General features: G+C 37.3%; 1 protein-coding gene across 8 annotated transcripts in view; it reads right to left on the bottom strand.

The window, feature by feature from the left end:
- SMARCA1 (SWI/SNF related, matrix associated, actin dependent regulator of chromatin, subfamily a, member 1) overlaps window positions 1–13,501 on the bottom strand; it is a 104,451-nt gene that overhangs the window by 65,042 nt on the left and 25,908 nt on the right. For all 8 annotated transcript variants that reach the window (XM_055122714.1, XM_055122715.1, XM_055122716.1 and 5 more), the window contains 5 exons: window positions 10,987–11,096; window positions 8,136–8,362; window positions 6,952–7,073; window positions 2,635–2,787; window positions 204–336 (listed from right to left, as the gene is read on the bottom strand). In XM_055122714.1, the coding sequence (XP_054978689.1) occupies window positions 204–336; window positions 2,635–2,787; window positions 6,952–7,073; window positions 8,136–8,362; window positions 10,987–11,096 (745 nt within the window). The remainder of the gene's footprint in view (window positions 1–203; window positions 337–2,634; window positions 2,788–6,951; window positions 7,074–8,135; window positions 8,363–10,986; window positions 11,097–13,501) is intronic.

Below are 13,501 nucleotides of genomic sequence, written 5' to 3'. Positions count from 1 at the left end.
TGATAAGCTAGTTATGTTCAACTCTATATACCGTATACTGAATGAGTACAAGCCTTTTTATTGAAAAAGTTCTAAATTAGCTTTTTTCTAAAAAAATAATTTTTTCTGTTTGAAAATTTTTCTTTCACTTAAAATTAACTTCTTTGAAGAAAATTGTGTATTTGGGAGGAAAGACATCTAATTAAATTTTTACGTGTAAATACCTTGCTGTATAACAATTGAGTCAAGTCTCAGTTTTATCTCAGCTCTTTCTACAATCCTTTCTTCAACAGTATTGTCAGTGATGAGACGAAATACACGTACTGGTTTCTTCTGACCAATACGATGTGCTCGATCCTATGAGAAAGAATCCTAATATAAGATATTCTAAGGTATATAAGGTATATATAAGGTATATAAGGTATTCTAAGGCACACTGCCAGCAATGACTCCTGAGCGTTGCCAGCTATGGCCCAAACCCTATCCCCCTCCAAAAAAAAGATTGGGTACTCTAAATAAAATATATTATTTAGTCATCATACAATATGCAGCTCTAAAAATGCAGTCAGTTCCTGATATTTGTAGACCGGCTGCTTTTGAAAGGAAGATGGTGAATACTAAGAATATTCCAAAGATCCCTGAGGGAAAAATACCTGCAAATACTCTACCATATTATTAATGGAAAATCTTCAAGACAGCAGGTACAGCCCTTTTAAAGATTTAGTTATTAAATAAGTTTAGGCCAGTAAATACAAAAATCATTCAAACTAGCAAGGAGTTTTGCAATTGAGAGGCAAAGTAGGGGGTTACTATGATGGCAAAAGTCAGCTTTATCTCAATGTGACAGTTATTCACACTTACTTGAAAGAATTCACTGATCTTCAGTAAAAAAATAATGGAATATTAACACTCTTACCATTTTGTCAACTAGAACTGGTCCTAAGGTTTAGAGATAACAAAGGTAACCAGTGACGAATTCTGATAATATAAAAACAGCTAAAAGAGAAGCTGTTAGTTCAAATAGGTATAGGGAGCTGAGTACTAGAAAAAAAATAACATTTCAAACATTCCTCTATCTAAATATAAAACACTAAAATTCCATAACATTATCAACATAATACAGTGAATGAGAATGCAATACCCTACACATACTTGAAATTTTACACTCAAACCCAAGAAATCTTGAAAAAGCAATTATACTTTTAACACTCTTTTTGAAAAATAAAGTGCTGGGGCTGGAGCAATAGCACAGCGGGTAGGGCATTTGCCTTGCACGCGGCCGACCTGGGTTTGATTCCCAGCATCCCATATGGTCCCCTGAGCACTGCCGGGGGTGATTCCTGAGTGCAGAGCCAGGAGTAATCCTGTGCATCGCCAGGTGTGACCCAAAAAGCAAAAATTAATTAATTAATTAATAAAAAGAAAGAGAAAATGCTATCATCAATGGGTTTTACAAGTTAGTAACACTATCTTACTGGGGCTCACTCCTCCTAAAGTCATTACAAACAAGTAAAATAATAATGAAACCAAAGCAAGTCACATTTTAAATGTCCCAGCTGTCAATATTTTTCATTTAAAAGCGTGGGCCACTAATTTATACTTCATTGGCATATGACTTTTCATCACTTCCAAAGAATTGGGGTTTTAAATTCATAGAGATTTTTGTCTTTTTTCTTGTGAAATTATATTTATCTTAAAGCATGAGATATATGGAGAGAAGTTGTAACTCTAGGCCAGTAAACAACACCATAATCAAACGTAAGAGATGGAGCTCTGGGGCCGGAGTGATAGCACAGCGGGTAGGGCGTTTGCCTTGCACACGGCTGACCCGGGTTCGATCCCCGGCATCCAATATGGTCCCCCAAGCACTGCCAGGAGTAATTCTTGAGTGCAAAGCCATGAGTAACCCCTGTGCATCGCTGGGTGTGACCCAAAAAGCAAAAAAAAAAGAGATGGAGCTCTCTAAAATTAAGAATAAGGATAGTACTGGTTTTGATGTCGTCCTTGATTTCAAATATTTTCCCAAATATCTTCCTTTGCCAACTTTTTTACTTCATCACCCCAGCTATTTTATTTAAAAAGTTGAAATCCTGAGGCCAAAAAGATATTGCAGGGGTTAAGTGTTTGCCTTGCATGCGGCTGACCTGGGATTTGATCCCTGGCACCGCAAAGGGTACCCCAAGTGCCATCAGAAATGAATCCTGAATACAGAGCCAAGAGTCAGGCTTGAGCACCATCAGCTATGGCTCCGAAACAAAAAAAGTTAAAATCCTACCTTTTCGAATTTAGATAGTTGGTATTTTAACATATTCAATTGTTAAGCAGAACAATGAGAGATTAACTTTTTTACTCTTTTCATTAAAGCAAATATAAGTGTCCTCTTCAATCCTCAGACATTTCTGGAAATTTTACATATCTGTTTTATGATAAATGCCAAAATTGAGGGTCAAGGAAGTGGCTCAGCAGTTTTAATCCCTGCCACTGCCAAACCCCTCAAAAAGGCACACAGATGTTATACTTGGATTTGGGGTGTGTGTTTGTTTTTCAAAGCCACAAAAATGTCATTGTCCTTTTATCATAATTACCTTTGTGCTGTATAAATAACAGTGTATTCTTAGCTAAGACAAATTTCTGATATCTTTCAGGTTTACTAACCATAGCTTGCAGATCAACCTGTGGATTCCAGTCTGAATCATAGAGTATGACAACGTCGGCACTTGCCAAGTTAATTCCAAGTCCTCCAGCCCTTGTACTCAGCATAAAGATGAATTTGCTACTATTAGGAGCATTGAAGGCTTCTATTGCTCCCTTTTGTAAATGACAAAGGAAATAAGAGAGAAAAGAAAAATATCAAATTATATTACTGGAGTTCTTAAGAAACAAAAAGTTTAACATGCATATTCAAAACCCCTCTTGAAAATATTCTCCCATTTTCAAAAATACTTATCTCTCTATATACTGTACTGTGTGAATTGCCATAAATAGCATATTACATAAAGTTTCTCATCTTAAAAATCTTATATCATTAGCGACAAACACAATAATCACACAAATGAATTTAACTAAGCAAGAAATAAATCATTAAATTACTTTAAAACAGTACTAGTGAAATGTTTTGAGTAGAATCTAAAATATAGGGATCAAAATGTAAGAAATCTCAATTTCATTCCCATTCATTTATAAAAGCTTAATAAAGAAGGTATAGTTTAGAAGATCAACCAAGAGAGGAAAGGTTTAGAAATGGGAATGAGAACAAAAGATAAAAGGGTAAGTCAAGTAGATTTATTTCCACATGGTGCAAAGGGGCAAAAAAGGAAATGATGAGGGAGATCAGGAAGATAATCCAGAGATATTTAGCAAAAAGTCTTAAAAATAAATGAATGTTCACATCCCTACTATGTAAAGATACCATACAAATGAATTAGAAAAAAATACTAAGAGCCCAATAGAAAAATGAGAAAAAAAGAAAAGAAAAAGACGATTCACAGAATACAGATGACTAATAAACACAAGAATAAAGTTAAGTGTTACTAGTAATCAAATAAATGCAAATGAAAACATAATACCATTTTTTGAAGATTAAAAAATGATAATACTCAATGTTGACGAGGGGGCGGTGAGACCGGCACTCTCATACAATGCTGCTGGGAGTGTGAATTGGTATAACCCTTCTGGAAAGCAATATGCATCAAGAGTCTTAAAAATGTTCATACCCTTTGACCCAGTAATTCCACTTCTAAGAATTTATCCTAAGGAAATAATCAGAGATGTGCACAAAGATTTATGTAGAAGGACTTTTACTTCAGCATTAGTTATAATAGTGAAAAATTGGACACAAACTAAATGATCAAGCAATAAAGAGATTCATTACTTATAATACATCCATAGGATGAAATATTACACTAAAATTATGTTCACAATGAGGTTTTTTTTACTGATATGAAAAAGCACGACATAATGTTGAGGGGAAAAGTATCTATACTTTACATCTAGTGTACATAGAAAAATACTTATTACTTATATACATTATCTAGATATAAAATGACTGGTTAGAAATACAGTTACTTTCCAAATTTCCTTTGGCAATCACATATTATCTTCGGCAATCATGCGTTACCTTTATAGTCACAAAATAGAGGGAGTTATATTTTCAATGAATGGAATGACATGGACAAAAGTTGCAGGCAGAGAAGGTTATTCTCACTGCCATACTTGGTACAGCACTTAGGAAGGGGAGTAGAGAAAAGCAGCACAGTGTAGTGAGAGGCAATTAAGTGTAGAGGAAATAGCAAAAACCTAGGCATGAATCATAACTACGTTTATTGCATACGTGCTTCTTAGCAAGCATTTAACCTCTTTGAGACACAGTTTCAATTGGACAAAATTATACCATTACTTTACTGGGCTACTGGGAGAACTAAATAGGAGCTATAAGCTACCAGCTTATAGATTATAGTAGTGGCTTGACAAATGTCAGTCCCTTTCCCTCTAAAGGGGAGGAGGTCAATTTAGCAAGGCTTCGAAGAACTTAGCACAAACCTGAGATTTTAGCTAGTTGAATTTAACTGTAGAAACTTTGCTGAAGAAAGGCAACTCTTAGAGCTATCAAAAAAAGGTTGCTTACTTTTCAACAGTTTGCACACAATTAAAAGTAAGTAATTCTAAAAAAAAGTAAATAATCCTAAATGATAACTCCTTTTTTATTAGGAGAATAAATGAGTGATTGTGTGGACAACATAATGAGAAACGAGGGCATTTCCAAGGGGAAAAATATAAAGATCTGTATCTAAAATCAACACACAAAATTCCAAACTCTAAAGGGAAAGCATTATTTGAAACTTCAAGAGGTCAGAAGAATTGGAGCATTAACTAAGTAAATTATCCCATCTCTCATGAGGAGAAATAAGTCAGAGTTGCGAACTGGCTACTTGAGATCAGAAAGCACAGGAGCTCCTCTTCAGTCTTTTCATCTTCCAGGAAGAAGCATTATCTTGCATCTTGCATCATACTGTCTGGGCCTGGTATATGGCCTATACTTCATGCATAAGAGAAACTCATTTTCAGGAATAAATCAGCAAAGGCCCGGTAAAATTTTAAGTTACTGTTCTCAAAGGCAGTTTTTAAAAAGCTATACAGCGGAACAGTGTAAGTTCTGAAACGTTTCAACATTTGAGTATCTTAGTGTAACTGTTTCTGCACTGTGGGTAGCAGTAAAAGACTTAAAATGAAAAGGGCCTGTGTGTCTGCTGTGAACATTTTTCCTATGCTGCAGTCTGGCTTGAATAAGGAGACGCAGGGCCCGCAGGGAATGCTAAATTGCTGGAAGTGCCTGTCTTGCAAGAATGGGGCCATAAGTTAGATCCCCAGTGCCACCCACATGTGCTGGATGAGCTACTTGCAGTTCTGCTGTGTGGGACTCCCAGTGTTCCAACAGAGTTTCTAATTCTCAGACACACAGTGTATGCAAGCACTGTAACTGAAGCATGTGATCCCCAGTGAGCCCTGAAGTTCAAAAAGATACGAGAGCTCTGTAGCAAGGAGTGTGACCCACAGTGAACACATGCATCAAAAAAAAATCACAGGAACCCCTCGCAAGCACTACAACCAGAGTGTATGTGAGCACAACTAAATATCAACCCTGGCGAGGAGAGCAGCGGAGTATAATAGTGCCAAAACCAGATCTATAAAGCTCAGCAAGCAACACAACCAAAGTGCAAACACCACAAGCAAGCAATGTGCAACCCCAGTCATTACAACAGCAGCAACAGAGAGAAGGGGAAGTTTTTCGAATTAAAAAATAAGAAGATGGTAGCACTGTGGACACTTCGTGTCCACTACAGCTGTGGAGGGAAAGGGACACAATCTGAGATTCTTTTTGGCCTGAGAAGGCACCCGAAAGCCGAGGGGTAAAATGGCCTGTGTGCAACTTCAAGACACGCAACATTTACCACACTACACAGTTTTAAAAACTGTACTCATACTTATCATAGCCACAGATGCTCACAACATTGTCACCAAAGAAACCCTTGATTAATATTACCCTTCTAGTACACATAAAGATACTGAGGCTCAGAGAATTAAATGGCTTGCATAAATGAAAAAGTGGTGAAGTCAGTGTTAAAATTCAAGTTTTCTGAAACCAAATGCAATGCATTTCCACTATACCATAAAATCACGATCTTTGCCCAGAGCATGAGTATAGACTTAACAGAGGCCAAAGACAGAGTCCTGAAGGATCACAGAAAAGAGAAGATAAATTAGCAAAGCTCGCCTCCCACACCCACCCACACACAAAAGTGTTTTAAGGCATTTAAAATGCATTAGACCCATGACATTCGTGAGAGACCATCTAAAGATCTATACGATGTATCAAATTTGACAAAAGATACTAGGGGCTAGTCAGGCTTTCTCACTCTCACTAGCTAAGTGAATCATTCCTGTACACCAACCTTTTCATATTCAAAATCCAAATGCTTGATAAGTACCTATACCTATGTGGTCCCATTTCGGTTTTATGCAATATTTAAGACTGATATTATTCACTTTAAAAATTAATGGTTCCTAAGTCTTTAGTTTTGCTCACAAACTGGAATACTCAACTGCTAAACTCCACGAATGGCGAGGGTCTACTGTAGAAGGCAAATCAAGAAAGGAAATGGCACGGATTCAGAGGTCAAAGAGTAAGCTGAGAAAAAGTAATTAATTGGTCAGAGAAAGCAGTGATTCAAGGAGGTAAGGATGCAATGACACAGTGTCTATTAGGTAAGTGAGGATCTTAGAAGACCTTGAAAAAGATGATTTGTAAAGAATTTGGTATGACGGAGGCCAAACTAAAGATCGCAGAGAGATGGTAGTAAGTAACACCATGCAGAGGGCTAAGGAAAAGGCTAAAGTTCAAACCACCTGACGATGATAAATATTTCTTAACTCAACTCTGCTGTTAAAAGTCTTGCTTAATTTTTGCTTCCTCACCTCTCTTTCTTCGTGTGGCGTTTGTCCATCCAGTCGACAATACTCATAACCACGCCACATACAATAATCCTCCAAAATGTCTAGCAAGCGTGTCATCTGGCTAAAAATGAGAACTCTTGAACCTAAAACATTTTGGGGAAAAAAAGCTAGTTCAAATCATGTCAAATTAACTCGAAAATTACCAAATTAAAGGTAATGTCATATGCAATATAAAATATAGCATATGCATCCTCCTCTGAACCTACGTATTTTTAAGGGATTCTATACTGAGTCATACATTGGTTGTACACTTAGACTCTGCCTTTTCTCTTCCATGATGCCTGATTGTCTACACAATCACTCACTGGATTAACTCCAACAGCCTGCATACTGGTTTCCTGGTTTGAGCATCTCAACCTCCGTATCTGTCCCCAAGCTGCCTTCAAGCTCCCCTCCTAACACACAATTCTTACCCTGTCACTCTCCACAGCCAAATATCCTATATCCTACCCTGTTTTCAGCCCCTTTTAAAATAATTTGAATACCTTAAAGCATGATTTAAAAAGCCTGATGTAATTTGGCTGTAATCATCTTCCAAGGTTTATCAGTGGCCACTAACCCCAAATACCCTAACCTCCTCAGTTCCCTCCTTCACACTTGTTTCACTGCTCTGGAAAACCTTCCTCCTTTTCCCGTCATAATTTCCTCTGACACATTCTCCACAGCCAGCCTAAAATACCATCTCTGTGAAGATTTCCCAAACTATAGGTTTCTCAACATATGGGTTCGATTCTTCTGTCCCTCTCGGTGAGCCCAGAAAGCTACTCAGAGTATCCCGCCTGCACATCGGAGCCTGGCAAGCTACCCGTGGTATATTCGATGTGCCAAAAACAGTAACAAGTCTCGCAATGGAGACGTTACCGGTGCCCACTCGAGCAAATTGATGAACAATGAATGGGATGACAGTGCTACCATAGCCCTTATCACAATGATTTGCAACTCCTTACTAATACTATGTGCTACTCCAAGGCAATCATGTTGTCTAATACAGCTTTGTATACTAGCCTGTAGAACAATTCCTGACAAACGGCCCTCAGAAATTTTAGCTGAATGAATGAATGAATGAATGATCATGCAAAATGCTATTCCCATCAAGTCATTAGAATTTAGGAATTTCATGTCAAGTTAAAAGACTTTTAACTCACCCTGTTCTTTGAGTTTGGCTAAGAGTTTGTCAAGAACCACCATTTTACCACTGTTGCTGACAATATGCTCATCAGTGGTATAAGGTGGACCAGGCTCAGCTCCATCAAATAGGTATGGGTGATTACAACACTTCCGAAGCTGCATCAGAATGTTTAAGAGCCTCATCTTGTCCATCTTGCCAGAAGAGTTTAAGACATCAATATCTCTCATCAGGACTTTTGTATACCTAAAATTGTAGACTATAATTAATCATCAATAATTAGGAAGGATGAAGGCCATCAATAATGGTTTAATGCCGTCAAGAAATGTCCCTCAAACTCCATTTAAAGATAAATAGAAACGTGTTTGGGACAAAATCTGATTAGAAAAACAAAGAAAGTGGTAAAGATTTGAACATTATAACTTGTAGGTTGCCTGTAAACTTATTTTTTCCTACTTTATCCATTACTAAAATTCAGGTGATAATTATTCAATTGATACTATTTCATTATAATAACAGTTGACTAATGTGAAGTGCAAGTAGCAGGTATCACAAAAAAAAGTACTAAATGCATCATTGTGTTTACAACACATTGTCTATGGCCATACCACCCTTAACATGCCCAATCTCGTCTGTGTTACAATTCAGAATCATCTACTAGAATTATGGCCACTGTGCAGGCAGAAATCCCAGCAGTTAAAACTCTGGAAATAGGGGCCCAGAGAGATAGCTTAACAGGCTGAAAAGCATGTTTTACATGCAGGACGCCTAAGTTTGATACCTGTTACCACAAGATCTCCTGAGCACTTCTGGGAGTAACCCCCAGCTACCAGCATTGAGGCAGGAGTAGCCCCTGAGCACCAGTATGTGTTGTCCCCAAACAAACAAAACAAAATAGGAAAACATGGTCCAGAGCAGAGCAGGTAGGGAGTTTGCCTTGAATGCAGCTTTTCCAGGTTCAATCCCCGGCACCCCATATGGTCCCCTGAGCCCCGCCAGGAGTAGTCCCTGAACAAAAAACCCAGAGTAATCCCTGAGTGTAGGATATGAGGCCCCAAAACAAAAATGTCAGGGGGCTGGAGGAGCGATAGCACAGCGGGTAGGACATTTGCCTTGCATGCGGTCGACCTGGGTTTGATTCCCAGCATCCCATGTGGTCCCCCAAGCACTGCCAGGAGTGATTCATGAGTGCAGAGCCAGGAGTAACCCCTGAGCATTGCCTGGTATAACCCAAAAAGAAAAAAATAGTCAGAAAACAATAAGGAACAACTTACTCAAGGCCACAGAATAGGGACAAAGCCAGAATTTAATCATGTCTAACTCCAAAGAATATACTTTTTCCCACTACCCTCTACTGCTCTAACAGTAGAGAAATCATTAGATAAGTGATTTGTCTTATACAAGCAACATTTTGCTTATCTTGGCAGCACTATTATACTAATATTGGATCTAATTTATGATTCCTTGTTTTAATGTCAATTTCCTGGTTCGCTTTTTATTTATCAAATCATTCCAGCTTGTTTCTGTAATACGCACAATCACTGTTGTTTTCATCCAATTTCTTATCACTTATTACTTGGATCACAATCACTGATGTCTTCATCCAATTTCTTATTATTTATTATTTGGCTATTACTACTTTTGATGATGGAAAAAGCAAGAATAACTAACAAATATACAAATATTAATCTGAAGTGGTCTACAAAAGCCCCTAAAAGAGGCCCAGCTTAAGTCCATATTTCAAAAACCTGACAGGCTGACATTATCACTACTAACACAATTAGCTATGCTGTCGCTTCTCACATAACCAGCTGTGCCCAGGAGAGGCCCTACTATAGCTTAGCGCTAATGCTTAATTCCTAGACTGGGCTACACACGCCTCCCAGAATTAATTAATCTATAGAAAATAGAAAGTTAATGGCTAAGCAGCCCAGATATATGCAGTCAAAGACTCCCCAACATTGTGCTAAGCAGGTCTCTCTTTGGAGGCCTGCTTGGTGTCAGTCTGACCAGAGGACAGTTTTTCAATAAACTCATTTTGCTCTGCCTAAATCATCTCACACTCCTGCTGAACTCTTTTACCACCTCTTAGCTAAGATCCAGCAGGGTCTGGATTTGAGCACCTGCGTCACTCCCTTCATTACCCCTTTAACATGGACATCCTCAGATGTACAATTACTCCCACTTTGCATAAAAGACACAGGGTACACAACATACCAAAGAACTATTAAAAAGTAAAGCAGGGATTCAAACACAGGTCTATAAACTTCAGGACCCTTAAAACTTTCTGAGGAATAATTAAATATTCATCTATTTCACATTAAAATCACTGAAGTATGTCACTTGTCATTTGAACACACAATGGAAGGGCTAGAGAGATGGGTCAAAAGGCTGGCGCATATGCTATGCATGTGGGAGGTCTGAGTTTTATCCTTATCTCCACATGTTCCCCCACATACTGATAGGGAATAACTCCTGAGCACCAAGCTACGTGTAGGCCCCAAATACCGCCAAGTATGGAGTAAATTTTTTTAATAAAAAGAATATAATTTTTTTCTTTTGGTTTGTTTCAACAAAGTAATTTTTAACTAGAGAAATAACAGCCACTTAAAGCTAATTTTTATTTTTGTTTCCTTTTTGTTTGGGGCCACAACCAGTGATGGTCCGGGGTTACTCCTTCTGGCTCTGCACTCAGGAATTTCTCCTGGCAGTGCTCAAGGGATCATATGGGATGCCAGGGATCAAACCTGAGTCAGCTGCATGCAAGGCAAACACCCTACCTACTATACTATCATTCTGGCCCCTTAAAGCTAATTTTCAAAACAAATCGTTAGAGATAAATAAATTACAATGAAAGCAAAATATCTTACCATTCTCGCTGCATTTTACTTAGTCCCAAGTAAATCTTGATTTCCTTTTTAGGAGGCAGGCTCTTCTCAACATCAGTTTTTATACGACGTAACAGGAATGGTTTTAAAACCTAAAAGATGAATAGTTTTTACAAAAAGTACATGAAACATTCAGTATTATAAACCACATATTTTATTGAGAACACCTAATGTAAAATTTACCTCCTATCATAAATCTGAAAAACACTACTGACACAGGATCCAAATTTTCTCAATAAAAAAGAACCAAGTAATGGCCCATTAAACAACTAGAAGAGAATAGGCAAGCTCAATGAGATATTCATGATTTAACTCATAAAATATATTAAAGATTAAGATGAGATTATCTACTGACTCTGCACCAAAATAAAAACTTTAAAAAAGCTGTTGTCATACAAGATTTTTAAACCTTAAAGGAAATCTTAAGTCAAATTATGAATTAGAGTCTCTGAAAGTAAAATAAAAATTCAGGACATCTCAAAATAGCTAAATGTATGAATGAGAAAAATGTTGAGCAGTGTTAAGGAAAATACAGATGAATAGAGGAAAACAATGAAATAATCATTATATACCTGAAAGATAGATTCTACCTAAAGAAAATAATACTACTGCCAACTCCAGGTACCTGAAATACATCAGACACCAGACACTGCACTATGAACTTTACATGGTGTATCAAATCCTTACAATAAATCTTTAAGGCTCAGGATTGTGGTTCAAATGATAGAACAACACATACTTTGTATATGCAAGGCCTTGCTTTCCATCCCTGGCATTATAGCCCCCCAAACAGTAATGGGTGTGATCTCAATAATAAGAAGAAATCAAAAATTAAGGGACAGAGTGATAGTAAAAGGGTTAAAAGCACCTGTTGCTAGCAGTCAATCCCACTTCAATTTCTGGCACCCAAGAATCTCGGTCCCCCCAAGAAGCACCACCTTCTGACCCTCATATTGAACTACCAACCTGATTGGCCTAGAATCACCAGGAGGATCCCAAGAATTTAAAAATAAAATGAAGAACAACAACTTTGAAGAAAATGGGATTATTGCAATTTCAATAACATCACTAAAGTCACTTTATTAGTAAGTATTGTAAAAATTAATTCAAACCCAGATCAAACTGACTACCTTTAATGAGCCTGGACAAGTTCTCAACTTTTCTGAGCTAATGTCCCCCATTCTTTCATCCAAATATATAACAACTTCGTATTTTTGCATTTATGATTTATCTATCTATGTCAAGAATTTTTTTAATTATGCCAAGAATTTTTAATGAAGATGTTTTAGGCTTTATTTTCATAAGGCTCTTTTTTAGGGCTATTGTTATAAATCTATGATTGTCCATGTATAGAGTTGATTCACAGCAAACATTAGTAAACTGTAGCTATTATTATTAGACATGTGTGAGCACTAAAAAGGAAAGAACAAAGACTTCTGCTTTCTGGTTTGTGGCTCTTAAACTTGACTAAGTGATATTATTAACAGTTTAAAGTGCATGTGAAACACTTAGGCAGAAAGTTTCAGAGGTGGTGTTATATATAAGTCAAGAGCTAGAAGAAAAATACAGAGAGATACACTTGGAAATTATGTGTTTATAGGTGAAGAAGTATAGTTGGTTTACACAGTGTGAGTGGATTTCTTGGAAAGCATGTATGAAAAAAAATGAAAGACCCTACAGAACACTAAGGTTTCATGTACAAACAGAAAAAGGGCCAGGGAGATGGCTTTTCAATAGTATGGAGCACATGCTTTGTATGCCAGAATCTCAGGTTCATTCCCTGCCACTGAGTGGTTTCAAAAATGAAAATGAAAAATAAAAGAAAATGCTCTTAAAGTAAACTGACAGGAGCAAAGAGTTAAGAGAAAAATCAAGGCAGAATCCATTCCAAGTACTATAGTTCAGTAAAGAAAGAGTCTCAAGCAGCTGTGGTAAGCAGTGCTAAATATTCTGAAAAGTCAAGACAACTGAACAAAAGCATACCCACAACCCAGCAACCAGAACTCACTGAAAAACTCGAAGAGCAATTTTTAGCAGAATGGAATAAATAGTAGCCAACGGTCAATGGTTTTGAGAGTAAACAGATTAGACAGTGTTGTCTAAGAGGACAAATCACTCTTTCAAATAGCTTAGCTACCAAGGGAAGAAAACAGAATTACAGCTAGACGGTGAGAGAGTACTATTTTGTATGTGTATGAGGGTGCAGATATGGGTTTGGGTTTTAGTAAGATATGTCCTTGACCATGTTTAACATGTTGAGTGAAGTGTTAATATGAAGGGAAATAAAAACTTTGGTCAACAAAAAGGCTAAATCATAAAGAAATGTCCAACAGCAAAGAAGATCCAGAGTCCATATGGGAAGAATTCGCCACTGATCAGAGGGAAAAATACTTCTCTCACACTCAGACAATAACACAGATGCAAACATCCTTGGAAGACATGTATCTTTGAAGGAGTTCCCACCTAATGACTTCTATTTTCAGTTTGAAAAAAATAA

Source organism: Sorex araneus, chromosome X (assembly GCF_027595985.1).
Source record: "Sorex araneus isolate mSorAra2 chromosome X, mSorAra2.pri, whole genome shotgun sequence".
Lineage (NCBI taxonomy): Eukaryota > Metazoa > Chordata > Mammalia > Eulipotyphla > Soricidae > Sorex > Sorex araneus.
The sequence above is the reverse complement of the archived record's forward strand: the minus strand, read 5'-3'. Positions and strand labels throughout refer to the sequence as shown.